This window comes from Pezoporus occidentalis, unplaced genomic scaffold (genome assembly GCF_034315485.1).
Source record: "Pezoporus occidentalis ecotype Australia unplaced genomic scaffold, CSIRO_AGI_Poc_V1 ctg159, whole genome shotgun sequence".
Classification (NCBI taxonomy): Eukaryota; Metazoa; Chordata; class Aves; order Psittaciformes; family Psittacidae; genus Pezoporus; species Pezoporus occidentalis.
The window spans coordinates 1,213,302-1,240,064 of NW_026913415.1; the positions used below are offsets into that span (position 1 = coordinate 1,213,302).

General features: G+C 53.9%; 1 protein-coding gene across 4 annotated transcripts; it reads left to right on the forward strand.

Annotated features, from left to right (window-relative positions):
- Positions 1-78: 78 nt before the first annotated feature.
- Positions 79-26,422, forward strand: CD276 (CD276 molecule). Of its 4 annotated transcripts, none has more exons than XM_062612136.1 (9): positions 79-150; positions 319-376; positions 18,096-18,238; positions 19,475-19,825; positions 20,474-20,770; positions 21,868-22,019; positions 23,629-23,662; positions 24,019-24,054; positions 25,381-26,422. In XM_062612136.1, exons 3-9 carry the CDS (start codon positions 18,190-18,192, stop codon positions 25,401-25,403), a joined length of 942 nt encoding a protein of 313 aa, XP_062468120.1. In that variant the 5' UTR covers positions 79-150; positions 319-376; positions 18,096-18,189; the 3' UTR covers positions 25,404-26,422. The 4 variants fall into 4 exon arrangements, with proteins under 4 accessions (XP_062468120.1, XP_062468123.1, XP_062468122.1 ...); XM_062612139.1 differs by having other exon boundaries at positions 21,868-22,008; positions 23,621-23,662; positions 25,381-26,050; XM_062612138.1 differs by lacking the exons at positions 79-150; positions 319-376 and adding an exon at positions 15,792-15,805.
- The last annotated feature ends 341 nt before the right edge of the window (positions 26,423-26,763 follow it).

The window sequence follows — 26,763 nt, forward strand, 5'->3', positions numbered from 1 at the left end:
GGCAGGTGGAGGTGGGGAATGGCGGAGTCCATCGTTTGGTGTGAGGAGCACCGCACGCCTCCTCCGCTCGGTTCTTCAGGGGCTTGTAAGAGCGGCAGATACAGGGGAAAGGGGGCAGGCGGTGTTTCGGCTCCGGTCATAGGCGCAAAGGTAATTTAGGATTTTATGTGCCATTCTGCAGGGTTGGGGGGTGTCAGATGAACGCAATCTACCCCAAAGTGTTCAGCCACAACAGACCTAACTTACCATAAACACTGCTCAATCAGAGCTGTTCATTTATACGTGCATAAAACCATAATGAATGTGTTTTCCTTCAAGGGCCCTGTCCTTATGTGCACAAATAAGAGGCTGCAAGAAGCGACAGCGTTTGCCCCAGGTTAGTGGTGGAGCTGGGGATAGAAAGCAGAGGGGCTCGCTCCTGGATTGCCAGACATGAGAAGTGCCCTGGAAAACAGCTTCTGCTGAGCTTTGGGCAGCTCTTACTGCACTTTCCTGTTTGTAGAACACCGATTCCAGGTCAGAAGTGCTCTGTGCACTGGTTGCTCTGTACTGTGCTGGAGCCCGCAGCCAACAGCAAGCCTAACGCAGTGATTTAAGCCAGGTTTCCGACTCTTCTCCCTCACAGGTCAAAGCAAAGGGCTGGAGCTTGCAGCTCAATGGGAGCCCATCATTGTAATGGACACCCAAAGTGGGGAGGTACGAGAGTTGCAGGAGACCGTGGGACAGAGCAGCAGGGAAGGATGCTGGGGTGGGAAAAGAAAAAAAAGAGAAAATCCCTCAAAACCGGATTTTTCTGCACTTCTGTCTCCAGTCCAGAGATCTCTGCAGGCACTGGTGTGCCCACAATGGAGTGTGGCAACATCCAAAACTGTCCTCATTCCTCACCCTGCCCTGCTGCAGCAGCGAGAGCTTGTGTGACCAGGGCACAGACTGCAGCCTTGCTCCCCCTCATCCCTCGAAGCAGGCGCTTCACTTGGTACCCCTCATCCTTTCCTTGGCCTGCTTATGCTCAGCTGATGGTTAGCAAACAGGCTCTGAGTCCTTTCAGTGTTGCTGTGACTCAAAGACTGGGAAGGAGGACGGGACACACCTTTTCCATGAAAAGCCTGCTGCTCGCTTGAAGCCGGGGAAGTTGCTGCTTGAGCGTTTCAGACTCATGATGATCACAGATTCACAACTGCAGCTTCACAGGGCTGAGGTCACATGTGAGAAGCACTAGGGCATATGCTAGTGCTGTATATAACCCTGGCTGCCCCTAACTCTCCAAGGATGCTGTGTTGGTAGATTTGATGTGCATCAGAGATTCCACTGTGCCGTGCAACCCGTGTTGGAGCATTTCCATGGTGCATTTCCATGACTCACTAGTCGTGCCAGCTGAATCATCTGTGACACTACTATTTGTTTTCTTGCCATGGTGCAGAAACATCCTCTTCTTCCCTTTCTGTGGAACAGTTCTGACAGTAGCCTTTGCAAACCAGAAGGGATAGGCAGAAAGAGCCAGAAGTCAAGGTTTCGGACAGTGGTGCCCATCCTCCTGCTCTTTGCAGGTTGTTTCACCTGCTGAATGTTAGCTCCGGAGGATTCTGCTGCAACTGCTTTTTGCAGACACCCACTCGGCATTAGGCCTTACCTACACTCAGCTGTTTTCCAAGTTTGGAACTACTTAGCAATGTTCTTGCCTCTGAGCATGGTTTGTATCTGCACAGTAATACTTGTTTCGTAACCATGGCAGCTCACAGTGACTCATGCTGCCAGAGGCCTGGGCCAAAGTTAGCAGAAGGCTTTTTCTTCTTTCCCCTTCCATAACCAGCTCAGCACACTCTTGTGTTGTTAGATCTTCTCCCCACAATTGCGTAACTCACCCATCACGTTCCTCTGGCTCTGTGCTGGAGACAATCCCCAGACACACTGCCCTGCTTACCGCCAGCTTCACCCTGTGTGTGTGCTCACTGGGAGCTTTGCTCTGCTGGAGTTTCCCTTGAAGGCTCTGAGGTGGTTACCCAGAGCGGTTAAGGAAGATTGTGCAGACCTAAGATGTTGTGAACATGCTACACAAGAAACTGAAGAGGTCTTTGCCATGGCCAGAAGAGGACTGTGCTGACAGACCTGATCTGAAGCTTGCTGTTGCCTTCAAGAGCCCTTTGGGGAACAAACAGGGTTCCTACAGTTCCCTGAAATATATATATTACAAGACCTATTCCTGCCATATTCCAGCCTCCAGCCATGGCTAGTATAGGGTAAAAACCTGTTCTACCACGTCTGAGTACCTCCTCTTGCAACAGGTTGCACTTGTAGTGGAGAAAATGAGGATTTGCCAGCGACAAAGTCAACCTAGTGGCTTGGTAGGGAGGAAAGAGGTTTCTTACAAAGGCTGGTATTCCACCAGGCTGAGCCTTCCCAGGCTTTTCTCGTGTGGGTATGGTGATTCCAGGGCTCATGAGTGGCAGGCTAAAGCCTGACGTGTCAAAGTTTCCAAGTACAGTAACTCAAAATCCCTGCATTTTCCCTTCAAGCAAGTCTCATCTTTTCACCTGGGATGTCTCAGTTTTGGTTCGCTGATAAGTCCTTAAGTCTTCAGCAAAAGGTGGTAAGAAAATGTTGGATTCAGAACAAAAACCCCACGTAATCGGCAGCAGATTCATTAAAGTTTCAATTCTCATGTTTCAAAGCAACATCAGCCTTTTTCCTGCATGATCTTTCAGCCTGTCTTCTTGTGACAGGAAGGGCTTAAGAGATCCCTGTTATTCAGATGTGTTTATTGATATGTTTTAGCACTTGAAGCAAGCTTTGCCTCTAGAAGGCTCACTTGCACTCACCTTCATTTGCATCTATTATTGGCAAGTTGAAAATGTAGGGTAGAGCACAAAGCACTTGCTGACGTCTAGCAGCACAGCCCTGCTATTGCAGCTGCTCTCAGGGCTGAGAAACACCAGGTAATACTGAGAGCTACGTGCTAGAGAAAACCCAGATCCATATCCAGCAGGCTCCAATCAGCTTGTAGCCAGACACACACACACAGAGTCTATTTGCAAACCAGACTGCACTGTCAAGTGCATGATCAAGATACCATGTTTGTTTTGTGCGTGCCGGGGGAGAGATGAATGAGCAAACACAATGCAACACATCTGTGCACGTATGTTATATAGGGCCAGCCAGACTCAGACCCCAGCCCCTCGGTGCTCCTTGCTTGCCTTGCAGCATGGCAGAGGAGTTGGAGGTAAAGCATCCCAAAAAGCATCCCTGGCCTTTGAGTTATACGCTTAATGTATCTTAGATATATGCAGATTAATCTCTCCAAAGGCACAATGGCAGGCAGGGAACACCATTAACCTAATCAGGGAACAGAATGGAGCTGTCAAACAGAGGTGACACCTATCCCAGTGAGTCACCACAAAGGTTCTCTAGCTCTTCTTACAGACAGAGCTGTGCTGCATGGGGGACTCCTTACAAGCTTTCATCCTAAAGAGGCAGAGAAAGATTGAACAGGAACATAAAGTAGTGCTCAGAGGAATGAAGCACAAAGGAAAAGCTCATAAAACTATAGAGAAACATGTTCTGAGGAATGAGAGTCAGAGGAAAAGCTTCTAAAATTGGAGACAAGTGGCTTTCTGGAAGAAAAAAAAAAAAGAAAAAATGGAAGAAAAGGAAGAAAGCTCCCAGGGTAGTAATAAGAGAATATAGATGTGCTTTCTTATTTTGCAGAAAGCTCCCTTTACACCTCCCAACCCCACTGGGTAACGGCAGTTTGGTTATTTCCAGCAATCCCCCATCCTGCTCTGTGTTCAAATGTTCCTGTTGGAACTGGTCAAAGTGTTTGAATTGATCACATCCCCCCCCCCTTCTTCCCGAAAAGAACTGTGTTTTCACACAGAACAATCGTGACAGAGAGGGTAGTGCTGGTCAGAATCATTTGTAGTGTGAACAAAGCGTCCAGTGACAAATACCAGCATATTTGATTTCATCTTTGTTAGGACAAAAGTCTTAAGTTTGTTTAACCTTCTTTTCTGCAGAAAAGGAGCAAGAAGGACAGAAAGAAAGGAAAGGGCTTCCCCCCCTCCTGACCCAACTTCATAGTTATTTCTCTCAATTGTGATTATTTCATCCATACAATACTGGTTTTCTCCACCCACTTTTTTAGGGAAGTGCCTCCAATAACTTAGTTTCCAGTCAGATACCCAAGAGCTGTTCCCTGACCTCATTATCCCAAGGAAAACGATAACGTTGTCCTCCTGCTTCCGCTGGGAGCTGTTCCATCCAGCCACACGGGGGGACACCCATGTTACACCCAACTTGCTCTTGGAGACCGTGGGTCCCAGCCAGAGACCTCTGAGTGGGCTCAGGGGGAAACCTGAACATCTGGAGCAGCTGGCAGTGATGCAGAGGTGAAGCTGTGGCTGATGCCGTCAGGAGTAGACGGCAGGTGGCACCCATGGATTAGCGCAGGGCTTGCTCAGGGTGAGCGTGAGCCTGGCTGAGCAATGCCTGCAGCTAGGGCTTGGCTTCATCTGGAAGAGCAGAACAGGGATGTGTAGATTGCATGCACAGCCATCTGTGTCCTGTGGGGGGTGGCCTGGGGCTATCACCCATAGGTCATTCATTCAGGACAAGGGTTTTAAACTGAAAGAGGGGAGATTTAGATATGAGAAATAAATCTGTTACTCTGAGGGCAGAGACACTGGCACAGGGTGCCCAGAGAAGCTGTGGCTGCCCCATCCCTGGCAGTGTTCAAGGCCAGGTTGGACACAGGGCTTGGAGCAAGCTGCTCTAGTGGAAGGTGTCCCTGCCCGTGGCAGGGGTTGGAGCTGGGTGAGCTTTAAGGTCCCTTCCAACCTAAACCAGGCTGGAGTTCTGTTAGCCTGTGAACTTGGCCTTGGCCAAGGGATGCTCACAGCAAGTAGGGTTGTTGTACCAGGAAGCACCAAGGACAGTGCTCCCTAAGGCAGGGGGAAGCAAGGGGACATGATGGCTAGCAGGGATGGAGCAGCCCTAAGGTACCTGATTAAGGAGGACAGGAGGCAGACAGGAGCCACAGTTTTCAGGCATGTGCACAGCAGTAAGGTAGGCTTGAGGCCAAGCTGAGAAATCAGCCCACAGCTCAGGATCAATTCTGGTGGATCAACCAAAGTCAGACCCAGCCAGGACAGTGCCCCAGGCAGGTTCAAGGTGACAAAACAGACCTTGATTTAAGTTGGAAATCAGTCTGGATCAGGATTCAGATCGATAGGACCCATAATTATGTACAGGTGTAGCTAGAGCTCAGCTAGAGGCCAGCACCCCAGGAGCACAGCACAAACAAGGATAGAGAGCCCTGGGCTAAGCTTAAATAGGCTGCAAAGCCCACAGGCACGTGTGGGTGTGAGTCCCAGGTGGGGCTGCTCAGAGCCATTGGCATCCTCAGGACTTGTCACCCAACCTGCAGGCATCAGTTGCTCAAGAGATAGATGAGCTTGTGCCATCCCCAAAGCACTGCACACTGTTTATTACATCAGGGGACACCTCAGTGAGCCACATGGGCCCTCATCTTGGGGTGTAGAACTGGATGACCTTAAGGTCCTTTCCAACCCTAACTATTCTATGACTCTATGTATCTGTCTGTGCCACCCTGGCCCTCTGCTCTTCCCTGCTGAGCTCATGGTTCTTGGTCCCCGCTCCTCTATGACATGCATCTCTTCCTAAAGGAGCACCCGCATAGGGGCTGAAGCCTGGTTTGGGGGAGCTGGAGGCAGCCCAGTGACCCAGACATCAATGACAACTGTGCTATCATGGCTCACATCGACCGCAGCCTCTTGCTGCCTCCCCCCTGGGTCCGGCCGCACGCAGCCAACGAGGCAGAAATGCCGATGCCTTTCACTAAACGCTGATGATTAAAATGAAATGAAGAGCATCAGGATGGATCATTGTGGGGAGGACAGGGGGAAGTTCATTATGACTGACAGACAGCCTGTGGCAGCACAGATTGCTCGTGATAGTGCAGCGGGGACTGTGCATCACACGTGTGGGTATCGGATCTATTATACATGAGGGTTATTTTCAGCATCCCCTGCAGGTCATGCTTTACCAGCTAAATCAAAGCTAAAGGTATTAGCTGGCCTTTATGCCTTGTGGCAATTAGATTACAATTTTCTGAATGCCATGTGGTGCAGGTCAGATTGGACCTATGGGGTTTTCTATGATGAAGGTGGCCCTGCTCATTGCAGGGGGGATGGACTAGATGACCTTTGAAGGTCCCTTCCAACCTGTACTATTCTATGATTCTGTTCTATGATTCTAGCTTCAAAAGATCTACTGGCTTCCTCTGATCAGGCTTTCTGAGATGGGGCTGTCTGTGCTGGCCTGGGCCACATTAATATAAGCTAATGATGTAATGGTTTACTAAAAGTGATTTGATGACACTTGAGGTTCCCTTCTCCCTAAAATAAACAGCAGTCATGAGGAAGGATTGAGCCCAGCTATGTAGGTACTAATAAGCTCTAGTGGCCTTGAGCAGCTTCACCTGGGAGCCCCACTGACCCTCTGCCCATTGCTCCATATAAGCTTGGAGCCAGGTAGCTGCTCTTGCTTTGAGCTGGTCTGTAAGTCAGTCTGTCTTAGCCTGGGCTGGACTTTCTGACGTGAGGCCTATGTATTTTGTGTAGGTAACTCTGTCTTCCTGTCTCTAGATGGACCTCATCCAATCCAGTCATCTTCCCTGGGGCTGCTTGGTCCAGTATGATGCTCCCACTTGTGCTGTGGTTGGTTTTATCTCTTGGTTCAGTCCTATGCCTGTTCCTCACTGGCACTGAGGGAGTGATGGGTCTGTTGTTCACAGGCCAGCTTTTTTTTCCTGTATGGGTACCCTTGGTGTGGGGCCTGGGGGGCTGCCAGGAGCCTCAACCCCTTTGACTGAGATAAGAGCTATTCCTTCAGCTTCACTTTGTGCCTGTTGTGTATTGGTTGCTGAAGTGAGGGCTTGCATGTCCCCTTCTAGCAGGTTGGGTCTTGCTAGCATCCTGCCCTGGGCAATGCCAGGTCTGACCCTTGGTCTGCAAGGGGTCTGTTTTACCCCTTTCCTTGGAGGTAGGAGCTTGACCTCCTCATCCAGCAACATGGGCTCACCCAGTGTGACTTCAAGACAGCATCAGGGCAATGAAAAGAGCTGTTTTTTTGTGATGTATTTGGCTCTATCCCTCCTTGGGAGCTGGAAGAGGTGGGATGGAGCATGGGGCAGTGAAATCCTTTCAGAAACTCTGGAGTCGTGCACTGTGCAGATCCAGAAACCTTCTCCCAGGTAGCTGGGGATCGCTGGAGTCCTTGAGTCACCTGAGTAGCTAAAAACCCTTTCATAACCCCCAGAAGCTGGATTCAGGGCTGGCGCTTTGTTGGTTGGTCAGTGCCATGCCCTGCTAAGGCCTGGAAATGAGCAAAAATGGGAGAATTGGAGATTTCTCATGGAGGCTTTAGGTTGTGTGTGTGTGTGTTGGGGATAATGTTTGGGCTTCAGACCTCTGGCACCTTTGAGAAACAAGAAAGCTGCTGTGGAAAGGGCTTAGGAAGAGCTTTTGGATGCAGATGCAGAAAGTAAAGCAATTTCTGAGCAGAAGTGGTTTTGATTAATAAGAGAAAATGAGCAATGGGGGATGGCACTGAGTGGCCAGGGGCTCAGCTTCAGTGTCTCACCCCTATCTCACAGGGGAGGCTTAACTGATGGCAAACACTGTGGCTGATACAGCCTTAGAGCTCCTCCACCCTGAGCAGGGAGGACTTTTATAGCAGTGAATGGATGAGCATTGTGAAAGATGACTCTGATTCTTGGGGCATTGCTGGGTTAGATTGCAGTAAAATTGCAGCAAAAAGCAATTTGGCTTTAATCAACTCTATAACAAAGCCCCAGCATGGAAAAGAGCAGAAGGTATCACAAGATAGGAAACTGTCAGCGTTGCTGGAGCTGAAAGATAAGATTGTGCTCCCTATGGCTACACTAAAGGAAGATGAATTATCCATAGGGGCGACTCAGAAAGACAATAATGTACAATTAAAGTTGTTTGAATTACAGTTTTAGGGAAGCATGGGTGGAAGAAAAAGCCTATTTAAGTGGAAAGTCTGAAACCTCTTTCCCATGTACTTTCAGAAAGCAGAACTAGTTTAGGAAATAATAGATAAATCAAGCAGGGCAATGGCTGAAGAGGAGCAAAGGATGAGTTAAAAGGGACATTACAGAGGGATGCTGAGCATGAGGGGTGGATGGATGGGAAGTGAACCAGCTCTGAGTGTGCCAGGAGCAAGGGGAAAGGCTGGGGAAGCCTGAAGAGTGGCAGGAAGGCTGGGAATCTCATGTCCAGAGGCCCTTGCCAGCAGTCCTGGCTGGATTGCCTCCCAAAGCCTGGGGCTGGTGGGTGGTGGAGGATGGCTGTGCTCCAGCAAGGCTGGGATACTAGGAGCAGGGGTGGAACTGCGACCATGAGCATCTCTTCACCCTCTATCCCCTCTCCAGGTTCCACACACGGTGTTTTACCTTGTGGTGCTGGTGGGCTTTGGGAGTGGATTCCAGACTTCAGGCAAAGCTTGGTCCCGAGTTGTCTCCATTAAAAGCAGCTGAGGAGGGTGCAGAGGTATGTGGTTATTTCAGGCTTGTGCTGACGTCTCGCCTTCTCCAGGCTTGGTTTAAGCACAGTGCAAACAAACCACAGGCTAAAGGGTTAAACAAATGCTGCATGAGGAATGTGTTTGCAGGAGCTCAGATAACTGTCCTGAAGCCACCTGCATTCCTGGTGGGGCTTTGCTTGGATCGGCCAGGGCAGGTAGGACCATATCCTGCAGCAGGTCAGTGGGGTCTGTGCTGCAAACCTCCCCCAAGGCTCACCAAGCTGTTGCAGAACGTGGGGGAACAAACAGCTCATCTTCAGCTTGTCATGCCAACGTCTCTGCCTGGCTTCATGAGTGGGAATCTCTTGGTGGGACTGTTCCTAAGCAGGAGGCAGGATATTTGGGAGACAGTCGGTGTATCCTGTGCTGCAAGATCCCCTAAAAAGCTGTTGGTTCCTTTTGCTGTCCCACCAGCCAACTGTCGAGGGGGGCCCAGCTCCAAACAGATGGTGATGGGGAGGACTGGGATGGGGATAATGGTGTGAACATGGCATCTTTTATGTGATACACTTGACACGTTGCCATGGGACAGCTGCAGTTTAGGAGGCTAAAGCATCAGCTGCAGACAAGCTTTGTAGTGACTTGTGCGGTTGCCATATTCCCTTCCTTGCAGGCAGCTGCCTTGGAGGAAGAGGAGGAGGAGGAGGATGATGGTGGTGAGATGGAGGAGCTGCTTTGGGAAGGGCTTTTCTTGGAAGAAAAACTCTGCTCTGTGCAGCACAAGGGTGGGCTCCAAAAACGTGTGGGTGAGTCTGGAGATGTGGTGCACTAGCACCCAGCTTCCTGAATCAGCTGCTCTGGGAGCAGCAGTGTGGAGGTTATTCCTTCCCAGGGCTTCATTTTCCTTCTGCTCATCCCTTTCCCACTGCTGTACTAACTCATTCTCCCCAGTGACCTATCAGGACAGCTATGGCACCGATTATGGCTAGGATGGAGCCAGGACGTGTGCTGTGATGCCAGCTGGCTGCCACCCTGGGCTGTGTGTGCGCCTCTGACTCCTGCTTAATCTCTAACCAAGCTGGTAGGAATCCAGGCATCCCTTAGGCTTTGACCTCCTTTCAGACTTAGCTAAAGTTTTCTAAAGGGAGGAAGAGGGACAGTAAGCACTGTGATCAGCACTTAGATTCCCTGGGAAACTGGGACTGAAAGGGATATTTGGAGTGTCTAAAGCAGAGGCACTAACGGCATCACGGTCCCTTTACTTCAGGGGTGCTGCTGTGGTGTGGAGGGGTTGGGATGCTGAGCAGGAGAGTCTGGGCTGTGTGTCTGTCTGCAGCTGACAGCAGGCTCTGCCTTGGGAGCTCTCACAGCAGATGGTGAGCAGCAACCAGGGGGTGGAGGCTGCCAAGTGAGACCTGCTGTCTGTGCCTCTGCCAGGCCCTGCATGGTCTCTGGTGGGCATCTCCCACACAGGAGCTGAGGTCCAAAGTGCATTAGGATGTAATGCAGTCTCTGGCTCCCTGCTGCTTACATCAAGTCAGCCCCAGGGATGATTAAGGTTCTATTTTTGGGGGAGTAGCATAAAGCTTTGCATTAGCTCAGTTGCACTCTGCTGTTGGGTCAGTCCAACTTCACATACCTTATGATGGTAAATAGAAGTGTTGAGTCACCATTAAGAGTCTGTGCAGCTTTCAGGCAAACCTGGTGTTCGTGTGGACACAGCATGTATCCCTTACCTTGTGTGTAAGTAGCTTGAATACCTAATGGACCAGGCATGGTTTGCTCTTCGCTGGTCTGAGATCTGAAGTTCTGCATGGCTGGGTTGTGGTGTCACTGCTTTCTTTGGGACGTGGTGACCCCATCCTGCTGTGCTGTGCTTCCACTTTGGCCCTGTGCAGGTATTTATTCTGCTTCACTTCCCTTGCTTGTGCACTTGAGTTTGGCTGTGCTGTTGCTGCTGTGCTCTCTACGTGGAGTTTGCTTATTGTTGCAGTCTGGACTGTTGGAGAAAACACCTTAAGGAAAGGCCTTAGAGATAAAACTTCCTTTTTTTAATGATAAATTGGTGAAAGTCCTGGTGAAAGCAATCTTGCAGAGGTGTTCCTGGGGAAAAGCTTTGTGACTTTTCCCTGTTAAGAAAATACCTTACTAATGTTTACAGATAGCCTGCTCTGAACTGAATGAATTTCCTGGGAGGTGAGAATGCAATACATGCTTTGTAAGTGAGCCAGAAAGCCCTGTGCTCCCTGCCTGCTCCTCTGTGAGCTGGCAATCTGTCTGGTGTGGTCAGGAGATGCAGCCCACAGCACTGTGATGATGGGTGCAGGGACACATGGTAGTGTTTGGAGAGCTGCATCATCAGGAAGCGATTAAAGCTGGGGCTTTAATGGGAGTATCCATCAGGTAAAGAGGGGGAGAAAGTGTCTGCCCGGACAGGTTGCATGGATTCATCTTCTGAGACATCCCAGCTGTGGAATTCCTCCTCTTGGGAGGGAGCTGCCAGTGTTATGGAATCTTCATCCCATGTTAGGGTGGACTCTGCAGCTTCCCACCTCTGCCTCACTCTACAAAGAGGACCCATGGCAGGACCAGACCTGGGGTGCTCAGTCACTGCAGGACAGGGAGATGCCTTTTGCAAAGCCATCAGTGCTGGATTTGGGGCATTTCTCACCTCGGGTCTCACGTGTGCATTGTTCCTGCCTGCTCCTGGCCAGGCCAGCACCACAGCTTGATTGGAGGAGGATGATGAGGGAGAGCAGGCCCTGGCTGTGCTGCTGTAAGGTGGCTATGGGACAGCAGAGGATGCTGCAGGGACAGATGAAGGCTCTGGCAATACCTGGAGATGAGCACAGAGGGGTGATGCCTTTGGGGGAGCAGTTCTTATGTTTCTTAGACTGGGGGGGGGGGGGGTATTGGAAGGTGTTTTCCTTCATCCTGCCCTTGCTGGTTGTTGGGTGCTGATGAGTCCCAGCACAGTAGGGTTGTTGGAAGCAGTGGTGGCTGCAGCAGAGGTGCTTCATGCTGTAGCTGCTTATGGCAGCAAGGCTGGGTGGAAGGACTGGGGGATGCCTGGGAAGGATGTGGAAACAAAAGGGCAGGAAAAAAAGGCTCATTTTCCATGTCTGGGGGAGGGGAAATGCTCTCCAAGGGCCTGGTGCACAGCTCTGCCTACCAGCTTGCTCTTCCTCCCTGTGTGCCTCAGAGGCAATGCAGCTGGAACAAAGAGGAGCCTTTTCATCCTGCAGCGGCTGCTCCAAAGCAGGCTGCTGAAACCATCTGCACACAGAGCAGCTTCATCTTCCTGCTCCTGAGAGGCCCTGTGTGAAGTGGGGAAGCAGGGGAAGGTGTGTTTTTTGGGGTGTCGAAGGCAGAGAGACATCCCTGGAGCCCAGATATGGGCAAAAACCCCTTCATGTGCCCCAGCTCTGCTCTGGGGACTGACCTGTCCTGCTAAGGAGCTCTCCTGAGCTGTGCCCCACTCCCCAGGGTGAATCTGGGCTGCTGATCCCAACACAAGTCAGCAAGAGTGGTTCATCTGCAGTTGTGGGAACACCAGCGCTGGCAACATCTAGCACTTTTAGCTATTGTCATTTAGGACAGATAAAGCCCCCCCTGATTTTAAGGGGAACTATTTGCTGTAGCTGATACGAAGGACAGATGAAGGCTCCAAGCCTGTTTTGAGTGTCTCCTGGTGGTGGGGACTTGTTTCTGTGCTTGGGAAGGAGAGGAGGAAGGGTTGGTGTGTACCTGGTGCAGAATGGGATTCATTCTATTCCTCGCTAGCTTCCCCTGGGGTGGTTCTGCATCTGGAGTCCATTGCTGGGCCCTCTGCTTATGAATGATCCTTGTGTACCACAGAAATGCTGACTCTCTCCAAAGCAGCCTCCTGCTCCACACACAGGCCTAAACCATGTGTGCTTGGGTGGTGGTGAGTGATTCACCATCCCCAGCCCTGACCCTGTGCCTCAGGATGGCCACATCCAAAGTGTTCCAGCTCTGTTCCTCCTGAGTGAGCAGGATTGAGGTTATCCGGATGCAGCCTCATCAAAAACGGCTCGGGAGGCTCCCAGGTTAGTGTTGGGATTGTTTTCTCTTGGCACTGGCTCACTGCTCTGCCTCTTGGTTCAAAGCAACCTCAAAACCCCCTTCCTGCTTCTCCAGATCCTTTGCTTTTTGCCACTGTGATGGTTTTGAGTCTGCAGCAGGAGCCAGAGCTGTTTTCCCTATGTCCAAGGATCCTGCATTGAAGGAGCTCCAGCCACTCACCCACAGGGGTAACCCAGTTACCACTGCATAGAGCTGATTGATGTTCACTTCCAAAGTGCTCCAAAATAGATGATTCTGGTAGTTTTGGGGGTTGGAAATCTGCATGTAGCCAAGGTGGGATTTACCCTCCTGCCTTGTACTGAATTGGTCATGAAGATGCTGTGTGCCACACGTCCTGTGCTGGAAGGAAACACAGGAGATCCTCCTGAGCATTGCAGATTTGATTTCTACATCCTTGGCAGCTGGAAAGTGCTGGTGCTGTGTAGTATTTTCATGCTTGTGATGGGGAGGAGAAACAGCCATGCAAGCTTCCCTTGGGGTGCACAGAGCCCACACGCTATGGACACCTTGTTGGGAAGCTCTGGATTTGCTCCAGTACCTCCATCCATTCTTTCTGGTTATTCTTCCTCCCCTTGATCAAATCCTGTGAAACTAAACTGGCAAATTGCAGTTCTTTCCTTTGCCTCTCTGTATTTTGTGTCATTACTATGCACATTTTGATGCACATACCTTGTGTACTGAAGGGTTCGAGGAAGGAAAATTAGTCCAAACCAATCACTTGTGATGGAGAACATCTACTGGTTAAATCCCTCCCCGGAAGGCCTTTCATTGTTAATCATGAGCAGGCTTGCAAACAGCCTGGATTTGAATTTTTAGCTAGTTTTGATGTTGAAAAACCTGTCTTTGTTTCCAAGCTGTTTAGTTTCTCCTTATTTAACAGTAAGAAAGCTCCTGGTGCTCCGATGCTCACTTTGGATCTTCAAAGACTAACAGGAGCAGAGTTGCACTCACAGTTAAGGTATCAAAGCTGTGATGCTGCTTTGATCATGTGAACTGTTGGGAGAAGGGACAACGTGATGGAGCTGTGATGGTGTGAAACTTTGCCCTGGGCAAGGTTGTGTCTTTTGGGGGGGGCATCTTTGCAAAATCTTCGGTTCCACCTGCATTTTTGGGTTTCTGAGCTTTGGTGCAGGAGAAGTCCAGGGACCTATTGCTTGTGGGAGAGGGAACCATCTCATGCAGAAGGTCCCTGCAACCCACCCCTGTCTCCCTGCTGCAGCGCTGAGGGGCTGGTGGCTGGATCTTCTCCATTGGCTGTCCACACATCCAGGCTGAGCACAGAAAGAGAAAGCCACTTGATCTGCAGGGCACATCTCGAATGGAGCCCAGGGCTCCCAGTTTAGTTGCAAGGCTTTTGAAGTACATTGGCTTCACCCTTTCTCGTTCTTGCTGCTATCAGCCAAAGTGCTTGGGTCAAGGTGTGCTTTGTCACTGAAAAGTCCTGCCCTGTCTGGAAGTGTGAGGGGAAAAACTCAAATGGTTTTAAATATAGCATGTTTCAGGTTATTCTTATTTGCCTTTTAATTTTAAGCTCTGCAGGTCTGGGTGTTCCTGCTCCCCTCTGTAATCAAAAAGGGTGAGGAGCTTCCTTTGCTCTGGAGCAACAGGATCCAAGCCTCCCACATGGGCACCTGGCTCTGGGGCATGGCCTGAAGCTGCTGGAGCCTTTGAGAACACAACAAGAGCTGCTGGTGTTGAGGAACCCCCAAAGAAAATCAGCTTAAAAACAAGAAGCTGCTTCCTTTGGGGAAACATCTGGTGGGTGTGTGTGCGTGCTGCTGAAAAATCACCCTAACAAAGAGCCCAGCTCCCTGCTCTTCCTCCTCTTCCTTTCTACCCTGCTCTGGCTACATCCCTTCTGTGTATGTTGGGAGTGGTGCTAGTGCCTGCCTGAGGCTGTATAAAGGAGATGCTGTGTGTGGAAGCATCTCAGGGGTGTCCCCTTCTAGCACCGCAGCTCCCAACTGTTTGGGGTCCCTCTCTACCCTCCAGCAGCACTTTTTCCTGAGCACGGTGTGGGGTTGCAGCTCCTCTGCATAGGTGAATCATTAGCCAGGTTTTTCCCTGGGAAGTGGCCTGTGTCTGGTCCCTGCAGCTGGAAACTCCAGCTGCCTTTTGTTCATCCCAGCGGAGATGCTCACACTCCTGCCTTGCCATGCACCCTAGGCCCACATCTGGGGGCCTGAGTCCCCGTTTTGAGGTTCTCTGCACCCCAATACCCTTGGCTGGGTGCATCCCAGTCCCTTGGGTCTCCAGGTCTGCATCTCCCAGATTTGATGGGAGGGCTTCACACCGTAGTTCCCGAGCTTTGTGCATCCCAATGCTCTGGCTGTGTGTAACCCTTGGCTCCATGTGCTTTGGTTCCCCATCCCTGTGCACCCCATTCCCCATCTCGGTGCACCCCTCCCCGTGCCCCCCGTTCCCCATCTCGGTGCCCCCATCCCCGTGCCCCCCGTTCCCCATCTCGGTGCCCCCATCCCCGTGCCCCCCGTTCCCCATCTCGGTGCCCCCATCCCTGTGCACCCCAATCCCTGTGCACCCATCCCCGTGCCCCCCGTTCCCCATCCCGGTGCCCCCATCCCTGTGCACCCCAATCTCAGTGCACCCATCTCGGTGCCCCCATCCCCGTGCCCCCCGTTCCCCATCTCTGCCCCCATCCCCGTGCCCCCGCATCTCGGTGCCCCCATCCCGTGCCCCCCGTTCCCCACCTCGGTGGCCCCATCCCCGTGCCCCCGTTCCCCATCTCGGTGGCCCCATCCCCGTGCCCCCCGTTCCCCATCTCGGTGCCCCCATCCCCGTGCACCCCCTCCAGTTCACCCATCCCTGTGCCCCCATCCCCGTGCCCCCCGTTCCCCATCTCGGGCACCCATCCCTGTGCACCCCAATCTCAGTGCACCCATCCCTGTGCCCCCATCCCCGTGCACCCCGTTACCCATCCCGGTGCACCCATCCCTGTGCACCCCAATCCCTGTGCACCCATCCCCGTGCCCCCCGCTCCCCGGCCCCTCCTCCTCGCCCGGCGGGACCGCGGCCGGAAGCGCTCTCAGCCAATCAGAGCCGGAGCCGCCGCCCCGCAAGCGGCCCGCCCCCGGCGGCGCGCGCTCTCCTCTCCCGCCCGTCCGCCGCCGCCTTCCCGGTAAGGACCCGCGGGGGGGGGCGGGGGCAGCGCTGGGGACGTGGCGGGGACCGGAGCCGTGGGGGGGGGGGGGGGTTCGGTCCCGGTGGGTCCCAGCCGGGAGCGGAGCCCGCGGGGCAGGGCCCGGCCGCAGGAGCCGCCGCTGCTCCCGCTCCCTCTGCGGCGGGCCCGGGCTGGGCACGCGGCCGTTGTTCCTGGAGGGCGCAATGAATGGAGCTGCCCCCGGGGCTGTGCGGGGCTCGGGGGTCCCGGCCGTGTCCCCACCGGCTCCCGTCGCCGAGGCCCGTGGGGGTGCAGGGGAGGCGGCATCCCTACATGCCACGGTTAACGTAACGCCCGCTCCCAGGCGTGAGACGGATCCCGGCTCCGGAGGAAGCGGTGGTTCCCCTTTTTGTGTCCCGGAGGAATAGCCCTTCCTTTCCACCGCCACGCACTGCACCCCAAATCACTGCCTTGGGACCGGGGTTCGCACGCCCCTCTTGTCTACCGCCCCTCTCCCAGCCCCGCAGGGTCCTGCTGTGCAAGCGGGGAACTTCTCCTTCCCACCCACAAGTTAAGCTGGGACTAAAAATAGTCTAGAGCAGAGCCGGGCTCTTTGCTGGCACAAACCCCGGGGAGGAGAGGAGCAAACCGAGGGGCTCCCGCAAAAACCGGGCTGGTCCGGGGCTTCTCCCTACACCGGCAGATGCCCTCCTTGCGCTTCCACCGTCTCGGGGGAGAATTTGGCAGCTGATAATTTGGGTGTTATAAAAGAGCAGTGTTTTGGCAATAGTAGTTAATATTTAAACAGGGTGACTTGTGGTCCTGCTGCAACAGAGGGTTTCATTATCCCAGGGGTTCAGCCATCCTGGTTTTCCATGGGAGCATGTTTGTGAGGTTCGTTAGATCCCAGCTTGTGACAGAAGCTCAGGTCTGGGGCAGAGCCTGTCCCGCAGGGATGGGGAAACCGAGTCATGGAAAGGCCGGAGCCCCATTGAAAGGAGGGTTGGGGACATGGGTGTCCCCTTCCCGTGACTCCTCTGGGATGGTCTGGCAGGACTCACAGATCACGGAACCTGTAAAACGGAATTGGTTTGAGCATCCCCAGGAAAAGGAAAGAGCTCCAAGGTGAGCGGGAGGAGGTGACTCACGTTTCCCTCAATGGGCAGCTGAGCACTGCCCTGTCACCCTCTCCCACCGCACGTCCCTCTCTTCCCACCCGCCTGGGGCTGGCTCTGGGCTCATCCACTTGGGAAAAGGTGAGATTCAGGGATATGGCTTGGGAAAAAAAGCTGGGGAATTTGTTTTCCCCAAAGGAACCTCGTGCTCGGGAGGGAAGGAGAGGGGATGCTGGAGCAGAGCTGTGCCTCAGTTTCCCCCTGGGCCTGAGTTCCCCCCCATGCCTCCATCTCGCCCTGTGCTTCCGTTTCCCCCATGGGACTGAGCTGAGCAGAGCTTCAGGGCTGCTGTTTCCCCACTTAAAGGGGTTTTAAGGATGAAGGAGCCGGTGGCTGAAGTTCCCTCTGCACCCCGGGACACCGGTGCCGTGACACTGATTTACTGCAAGGGGAGCTATTGTGTCAGAACTTGTCGGTGCTAAAGGCAGAGCAGGGGACACCGGGATGGGATGGGATGGGACACGGCAGTGGTGATGCTGGCTGCAGCTCCTGCTATGAGGGAGGAATGCCGGTCACGAGGGGCCTGGCTTGCTCCAGGCACGGCAGGGAGGGATGCTCGGGAAGCGAGCCACGGTAGCCAGCGGTGCCGGGCAGCTTGCCCTCGCCTCTCCTCACATCCAGCTCTGAGATGCTCTGATTTTATTCCCCCTTTCTCAGGGCAGCCTCATGCCAGGGACTTCCATGTCATGAGTGGGGATGGACCTCACAGCCTTCTCGCTGTTGGCAGAAACGGGAATCTGCAGACCTCTTTATGTTTAGCTTTTAGTGATTTTGGACCTCGGGAGCGAGTTGCTTCCTCTTGGAGCACAGGGATGTAACAGCCCAGCACTGTGCTTGGAAAGAGAGAAACAAAAGGGGAGGAGAAGCAGTGAGGAGGGGAAGAGGCTCACGTGGCTTCCCCAGGGCACCGGCCAACGCCTCCAGCGCAAGAGCTGCCTCCGGGTCCGTCGGCTTCCTAAACCCTGGGACTTGGCTGGCTCCAGGCTGGAGGCAAACCCCCTCCTGCCTTTCACAACGGGGTGGGTGCTCCGGGTGCTGCTGGCATGGGATCCCCTGCCCGGTGCCGGTCTTCTCCCTTCTCTTTGTCCCTGGTCCCTGGCACCATCTCATTGTTTCCTTCTATTTTTCCTCAGCTCAGGGTACTTGTAATGAGAGAGAAAACCCCGTGAAGACACCCAGGGCTGCGCTCGCTTCTGCTTCCTCTCCCAGTCGTTGCTCAAGCCAAGGATGCTCTGCCCGCTGCTTGCCCTGAGAGCACTGGTGCTCGGCCTGGCAGGTGAGTGGGGCTTGGGGGGCTTAGGGGTTGGTGGGGCCTGCATGTCAGCGCCCCAAAGGAGGTGTCCTTAGTGCCACGCTCGTCCTGACAAAGCTGCCTTTGACCCGTGGTCCCTGGTGGCAGCACCCATGAGGTGTTTCTCCTGTTTTGGGGGTCTTACAGTGGGTGTGATGGCTTCTGGTGCACATGGGCCACCCTCAGAGCAGGGACACCACCTCCTGCGTGGCACAGCTGAACAGCAGAGCCAAGGGAGGAGGAAATCCTGAAGGTTTCTGACTCCCCCGGGTCTGTCCCCGTGCACTGCATCTCCTGGTCTCCCAGGCTGCGTCACATCAACCTGGGAGGGATGCTGGGACTGAATCCTTTCGGAACGCTCAGCAGTGATTCTGGCCAGGCTGGGTAGTACATCCTAAAACCCACTGGCATTGACTGTTAGCCGGAGGGATACCTGATGCTCTTGAGTCTAGAGCCAGGCATGCTGCCTGAGCACTCTTCTCCTGCCTGGCTCCTTCCCACAGCTCCTCATCCTTCCCACCTGCTTAAAATGCAATGGCTCATTGCTGCTGTTGTCTCCAGAGAGGTATTTGCCATAGGTAACACCTTTGTTGTGTTCTACAATAGTTTTGAGGTTGGAACATAAAGCAAATCCTTGGTCTGAGGGGAGCTTTTCTGTGGTGAATGAAGTGCCCTGGGTCTGCTTTAGAGGATGTTGCTGCTGCTTGCTGCCAATGGGCACCCCAGGACCAGCTCCAGGTGTGGAGGGTCCAGCAGCCCTGGCATGGTTGGTGTTGCTCCCTGATACAATGGCAGGGTTGGTGTCCTGCCATGGCTTGGCACCGTGGTTGTTGGCATCGTGCTGTGGCACTGGGATGAGGTTGGCATCGTGCTGTGGCACTGGGATGAGGTTGGCATTGTGCTGGAGCACTGGTGCCATCTAGAGCCTTCCAGCCTGGCCATGGTGCTGCCCGGAGCTGCTGGCTCGTCCTGGGGACATGGGGCTGTGTCCCCACTGCTGTCACCCACCTGTGTCCTCTACCCATGGGAAGAAACCAAGCTGCTTGTCCTGGTGGGGTGCAGGTTGAGGTGCCCATGGTCACAGCTGAGATGCCACCTACCCCTGGGTCCCTTCCATGGGCATCCCTTGATTTCCTTTGATGTTACTGAGATGGAGAGTTCAGGAGGTGCTTCTGCAGGGTCTCACCACCACATGCTTTTGCCCTTACCACCCTCCTGCAGGTGCCATTGAGATCCAGGTCCCGGATGAGCCCGTGGTGGCTCTTTTCGGCCAAGACGCCACCCTGCACTGCTCCTTCTCTCCCGAGGCCAACTTCAGCCTCAACGACCTGAGCCTCATCTGGCAGCTGACGGACACCAAGCGCTTGGTCCACAGCTTCTCTGGTGGTCGGGACCAGCTGGAAGACCAGGGTGGGGGCTACGCCAACCGTACAGCCCTGTTCTATGACCAGCTGGCCCAGGGCAACGTCTCGCTGCTGCTCCGGCGTGTGGAGATCTCGGATGAGGGCAGCTTCACCTGCTTTGTCCGGGTCCAGGACCACAACAGTGCGGCTGTGACACTGCAGGTGGCAGGTGAGGGATGGAGAGTTGGGGTGTCCCTACATGTCTGCCCCAAAAGAGGGGTTCTCCATCATGCTTTGTTCCTCTCTCAAGTCTCTTTCTGTCTCCGCCTTGTCACGGTCTCCCCATGAAGTCAGGTCTCTGTTAGAGACCAGCGAGCTGCACTGATGCTGGAGAGTGACTCCTCATCAGGGACTGTAGTGATAGGACAAGGGGTGCTGGGTTCAAACTGAAACAGGGGAAGTTCAGGTTAGATATAAAGCAGAAGTTCTTTACTATGAGGGTGCTGAGGCACTGGCACAGGGTGCCCAGAGAAGCTGTTGCTGCTCCATCCCTGGGAATGTTCAAGGCCAGGCTGGACATGGTCCAGTGTGAGGTGTCCCTGCCCATGGCAGGGGGCTGGAACTGGATGATCTTAAGGTCCTTTCTAACCCAAACCAGTCTATGTTTCTATAATCTCCCCGAAATATTGCTGGTGGGGGCCGCAGTCCCTTCCCTGCAGTGATGGAGAGGCTCTTACAGAAACAGGGCCATGAACCAAAGCTGGGGAGGCTTCATCTGGTTGGTTCTATCAGCTGGAAGAGTCTGTCCTTGCCCAACCTCATTGGGTTCCTTATGATCCGGATCCTTTGCTCATGCTGGCTGCCCTCTTCCTTGCAGCTCCCTACTCCAAGCCCCATATGAACCTGGAGCCTAACAAGCACTTGAAGCCAGGAGATCTGGCAGCGGTGACTTGCCACGCTTCCCGTGGCTACCCTGAGGCCCACGTCCTCTGGCAGGACAGCCAGGGCAGCAGCATCACAGAGAACATCACCACGTCCCAGGTGGCCAATGAAGAAGGTCTCTTTGACGTGCACAGCATGCTCCAGGTGCTGGTGGAGCCCAGCAGCACCTACTCCTGTGTGGTGCGGAACCCGGTGCTGCAGCAGGAGACCCAAGCTTCTGTCACCATCACAGGTGAGCCTGTGGGGCCCAAACTGGGGAAGGGAAGTGAAGGGCACTGCCTAAAGATTGTGGTGGCACTGGGATCCCTACTGGGGTTGCTGCCCTGTATCTCTGCTCATCCTCTCTCCCCGTGGACTTGCAAGGGTGACTTGAGGCTGTGCTGTCCTCCCTGTCACCCCAGGCCAGCGTCCCAGCTAGAGCAAGCATCCTTATTTCTTAGTCTCTCACTTTGTTAGTTGGCCCATCCCAGTCTAAGCCAGCACAGGGCACAGTGCTTGTCTTCTCCTTAGCAATGCTAAGGATGCTCTGGGGTTTGGAGTTCTCCATCCCAGCTGCAGGAATCCTGCTTCAAAAATACAGGCTGCAGAAGTTCATTGGGCACCTGGTCCATTCTAGTTCTGCCCTCCTGGATGCCTTTGGAACCTCGTGTGCTCCTCAGCACTAATTGCTCTTTCATTACCCTCAGTACAGCACTGGGTTGGGAAGGTGGGTCCCTGGTGGAGCATTAATGTTTTGGCTGGACGCAGCAAACTCTTGCAGGGAAACCTGTGTGGATGCTGCTGGCTGGGGAGAGGGGGTGGCTTTTGTATGGCCTCATGAGCAAATGGTCAGCCTTGGGGTGACATCTGTGGAGGGGCAGGGTTTGTGGCAAGACTTCATTTGAAGGAGCACTGTTATAGGGAAAAAATGGAATTCTGGTTCTCCAGGAGATAGCCCCAAGTCCTGGTGATCCCTGCCAGGCTGTCCTGGATGCTGGGGAAGGTGTCCCCATCCTTCCTGGGCTAAGATGAGAGGGGAAAGGGAGCAGGTGCTGCATCATCTAATGCTTCTTTGGAGCTCCCCAGCAAGTGAAAGCTCAGCCTGCCTTTTGAATTCATTATGTGCAATGACTTAAAAGTTAATGAAGTATTTTAACGAGTGCCTCAACCTGCTATTTCTGCTCATCCAGACCTGCTGGGGGAGGCCTTAATCAGAGGCACTGATGGTTTTACTTCCAAAACCACCTCTTGTTCCACCAGCTCCTTCCATAGGGATGTCCCCTGGGCATGCATCCCCCCTGTAGGAGCACTGCTCACTGTGGTGGTATCTCCCTTTCCTCCCCCTGCAAGGCCAACACCTCGCCTTCCCTGCCGTGGCTCTCTGGGTGACAGTGGGACTTGCCATTTGCGTCGTGGGGCTGCTCATCATCCTGGCCTACGTGTGCCAGAAGAAGATCCGTGAGAGCTGTGAGGAAGAGGAGGAAAACGCAGGTAATGTGGTGGTTTCCCCCCCTGGAAAAGGGATGAGGTTTGCAGAGGGCCATGGATGGGGGGAGCCGGGGCAAATTTTAACCAGCGTGGGTTTGCCTTGGTGGTGGCGTCTGTTAGAGGATGAAGAGATGCTCGGAGCTGCTGGGGTCAGTGGGCACCAGCAGATCTGTACCTGTGCTGGCTGCGTGCATTGCTCCAGGCAGCTCTTTCAGACATACACTGGGTTTTCCTCCCCCCCACTCCCCCTCCCCAGTGAAAGTGCTCCCTACTTTTCCTTCTCCCCCTTTCACCTCCCTACTCCGAGCATCCTCTGCATGTCGGGTACCCACAACTGGGTGTGCGTGGAGCATCTCCTCTTGAGAAGGTGCTTTTAGCACTTGCCACCATGGAAACGCCGAGTGCTTTGGCACTGAAATGGCATGAGAGAGATGCTCCACGCTCTGGTTTTCTGCATCCTCCTCTTTGGTGGCTTGGGGTATTTTGGGGCTTTTTTATTATTATGGGGACGTGTTTGCACAAAAGAGGGAGGTTTTATTGCTGTAAAAAGCTGCCGTGCTCTGAAATGGCTGCAGAAGCAGCTTTCCTGGTGTTCCCATTTGTTTCCCCTTGCTGCCTCCCGAGGCATTTGCTCTGCCAGAGCCTTTCCCTGCCAGCTCCATGCTGCAGGGCTGGGACCTGCAGCCTTCCCCCCCCAGGGGTTCCTGTCTCGCTCCTCCTCTCTCTGTCTTGTGCCCATATCCCCTGATGCTTGGCTGTGGGGTCCCCCCAGCAGTGGGGACCAAGAGAGTTTTATCCTGGGAATGGTCTGCAGGAGATACATATATAAAATGATATAGATATATTTTTCCCCCCTCTAACAGTGTTTTCCCCTTGGCCAGGGGATTTGCAGTGCTGTGATGCTCAGCTGTGGCCCCGGGCCAGCTGACCTCAGCTTTTTACCATCAAGACACAGCTCCCAGCTCGTGATGTGTTGCACTGATGGCTGCATGCCCATAGCAATAACCTTTTGCTGTCACTCTTAGTCAGCCAGAACCCAGGCAGGGCCCCTGCCTGTGGGCCTGGCAGCCACGGGAGGCAGGAGCAGTGATTTTTGCTGGGCTTTCTGGCAGGGTGGCAGGTCTTACCCATGGGGTGCAGAGCTCCTGGGCTCCCAGACAGGGTGGCAGCTGGTGGGTGTGAAGGGGATGCTCATCCCTCAGTGCTGATGGGGTGTCCCGGAGGCGTTGGGGGATCCGTGGTCTCCCTGCTAAGCCCCTTGCCAAGCACTGCTCCAGATGGTGGCTGTGCTATAAATAGGGAGGCGAGCGGCTGCGCTGCATCACCCGGAGCTGTGGCTTTTCCTGCTTTGCTTGTAGGGGATGGGCCAGGCCAGCCCAGCCTTGTGCTGCAGGAATCCCCACCGTGGGGTGCTGGGTGCAGGTGGGTGCCACTCACCTCCTCCATGAGCATCACCAGTGGCTCCGCAGCACCTGCTCCTGAGCAGACCTTGGGATATGGGGTGATCATGGGTGGCTCTGAGCACTGGGGATGGCAGCGATACAAGGGACACCCACCAGAGCTGGTTCAGGGAGCTGGGGTGGAGCTTCACACTCTCTGGCTTGCTCTTTTGCAGGGACGGAGGAGCAGGATGAGGAGGGGGGAGAACCCAAGACAGGTGGGTGCATGATGCTTATCATATACATGTGCTTGTGCCACCGCAGTGTGCTTTACATCCTCCATCTGTGCTCAGCCCCCTGTGCTCGCCTGCTCCCCGGTGCACCACCCTATCTCTAAAGAGTAGAGTGCTTGTGATGCTCTGCTGTCATCAAACAGGTGAATTATGTGCCCAGTGATTGCCTTTATCTGCTTGTACAGGAGCCTGCTTGCGATGCTGGCTCCTTCCTGCCGGTGAGATTTAGGGACCAGGGTTGGTTTGCAGTGGAAATCGGCAATTAGTGGGGTGGGTTGCCCAAAACAGGGCTCTCGGTTGTTTCCTCCTTGACTGACCAAGTGCTACTCTGCTTCTTGCAGCTTTGCAGCTCCTGAAGAGCACAGAGATCAAAGAGGGTGAGTGCATTTGCCAGGCAACAGCGTAGGACCATGAGCTGGCTCATGATGAGGGTTTCTTCCTAAGAGCACTGGAGATGATGCTCAGATCTAAGTGGAAAGCCTCTATTGCGTCTCCATCATCCATCACTGGATTTTGGGGGGGATTCTCAATTTGTTCATATTTATTTCATTTTCTCCCCCAGTTCTCAATCAGATTTTCTTAGATCAGTTATTTCCCATCACCCATTTCCATTCCAGTTAGGGCTGCACTTGCTCTGGCCACCACTCGCGTCTCCCAGCAGTGATGGAGTGATGCAGTTGATGGCTTTGACATGGTGTTTCTTCTCTTATCCTTCCTTTTCTTGGACACTGGTGGGGGGCAGGAAAAGCCTCCTGCCACCAGCCTGGGTCATTGTGAGGAATCTGTGTCTGTCTCTGAGTGTTGCCAAGAGGAGAGGAAGGGATGGAGTTGGTCCTCACGTTGCGTGAGCTGCATCCCTCCCCATGCAGAATTCCCCAGCAGGAGCCTGATGCTGAATTCCTGATGGGAATTCATGGGAAGTGGAGCCCCAGCTCCTGGTTTTACCTTTGAGGACCTTTTTCCAACGTCCTGGCTCGGTGCTGCCACCAGCCCATCATGCACCCCAACCCTGTGACGCACTCCAGTGTGTTCCATGCTTGCTCAGCCCTGCTCCTCCCAAGCTCATCCTCATTCCAAGATCTCAATCTTTTAATTCATTCCCTTTCCTATTAGAGGCAGAGCTTGGCCTCTGCTGCCACTCTTCTCTGCTCCTTTAACCCTCCTTCCTCTTTTATTAACAGCCCTGGTTTTCCTCTCATGCCATTTCTGCCTCCCCACCAGTAAGTTAATAAAAGCCTTTTCTCCCTTCCTCTTCCCACCTTTACTGAAGCATCAGCCAGCTCCACTTCTCCTCCTTTTTTTCCTCTTCCCTGCCCTTATCTCCCTCTCCAGACCACGCTCAGCTTCCCAGCCACAGTGGGCCCTGTTTCCTTAACCCCATGTCAAAGACATCTGCTTGCACCTCAACCACTTTTACAGGAGCAATAAAGCTTGGATAATGACATCTCCCAGGGTTTGCCAGCCGGTGGAGGGGGGGGGGGTCTATCCAGGAGGATGGATGGAGGGATAAAAACACACCTACATGTGCCTAGGCTGATTTACCTGGGGCTGGCATCAGCCCTGGGAGTGGGGATCCCAGTTTTCCAGAGCCAGGACAGCCCAGGGCAGTTATCAGCTGGATGAGCTCATTCACTTGGGCCTGGGAATGACTCTTTGGTAACGTCTTTGCACGTTTTCATTCAGTCTTTTCTTTTTCTCCCCAGATAATGAGCAAGAAATCGACTGATGGGAGCTGGGACGCCCCCAGGCAGCGCCCTGTGCCCTGCACCAGCTGCAGTGGGGATGAGCTCCAGGTCCCCTGGCAAGGGCACGGAGCTGCTGCCACCCCTCATCCTGAGCCCCGTCAGCCTCCTCTGTCCCCAGTCTTGTCTTTGGGGTGCCCTGGGGTGGTTGAATCTCTCTATCCCCAGTGAGCCCCCAGGGCTGGTGCATCCTTCCCAGGGATGATGTGGGGTGGAGGCTCTTCCCTGTCCATCTGTCCATCCCCACGTGGGGCCGAGAGCAACCAGGGTTGACCATTCCCCCCCGCTCCCCATCACCCTCTGTTCCTGCTCCTGCGTGGCTGCAGCTGAGCCAGCCACCTTCCAGGTGCCTTCCAGGGCAAACTTTGCTGCCCTTTCTAAGCCCAGAGGCCTTGAGAGTGGTGATGGGCTCAGTGAGCAACACACGGAGCCCTGGAGGCTCTGGGAAGATGGATGGGACCTGCAGGACTCCCAGGCATGGTGGGGCAGAGCTGGTGCTCTTGTCCCCGATGGAGGTACCACTCTGGGGATGTGTGGGGATGACTTTTGTCCCCTTGCACCACTGTGGTTCCCACTGGACTTTCATTTCTGCCTTAAATGCAAAGTGCCCTCAGGGCGGTTACCTCCTGCCTTGAATTATCCCAGGTGACAAAAGGCAGGGTTGGGGGGGGACCTGCTGGCCGGGTGAAGCCCCCCTGGCCTCCCCATGGTGACAGTGCTGCTTTGGGGGCTGAAGCACTGGTGAGGACAAACCCAGCTGGTGCATGGGGCTGAGCATGGGATTGGGGGTCATTGCCCCAGGACGTGTCTGGGGGTCCTCCCACTGCTGCTGGGTACCTGGGGCATCCAAGCTGCCAGGGTGACCGAGGTGGCATGGCCCTGGTCCTGCTCCGGGGGTGAAGTCCCTTGAGGACTCTTGTGCTGGGTTTTGGTTTTATTTAAAATCCAGGATCTGAAGGGGAATTTTGTGCCTTGACAAATAAATGGGGGGGGGGGGGCTTGGTTTGGACAATGATTTCCAGCTCACCATGGTCTAAGAAGGGTAAAAAAGATCCATTGAAGCAACTGCACAAAACCAGGTGAAAAAGAGTTGATTTTTCTCAGTCATCTGATTCTGTCCCATATTCACAGAAAAGAAACGAGTTAATTCCACTTATTCCTGAATAGAGTTTAAGCCTGGGTTTGTCCCTGGGGCTATCGATGGCACTGGGGTATCTGGGCTCAAAAAAGGCTCTAGGGAGCCTTATTGCAGCCCCAGTGCCTAAAGGAGCTACAAGAAACCTGGAGAGGGGCTTGGGACAAGGGCCTGTAGGGACAGGCCAAGGGCAATGGCTTTAACCTGCC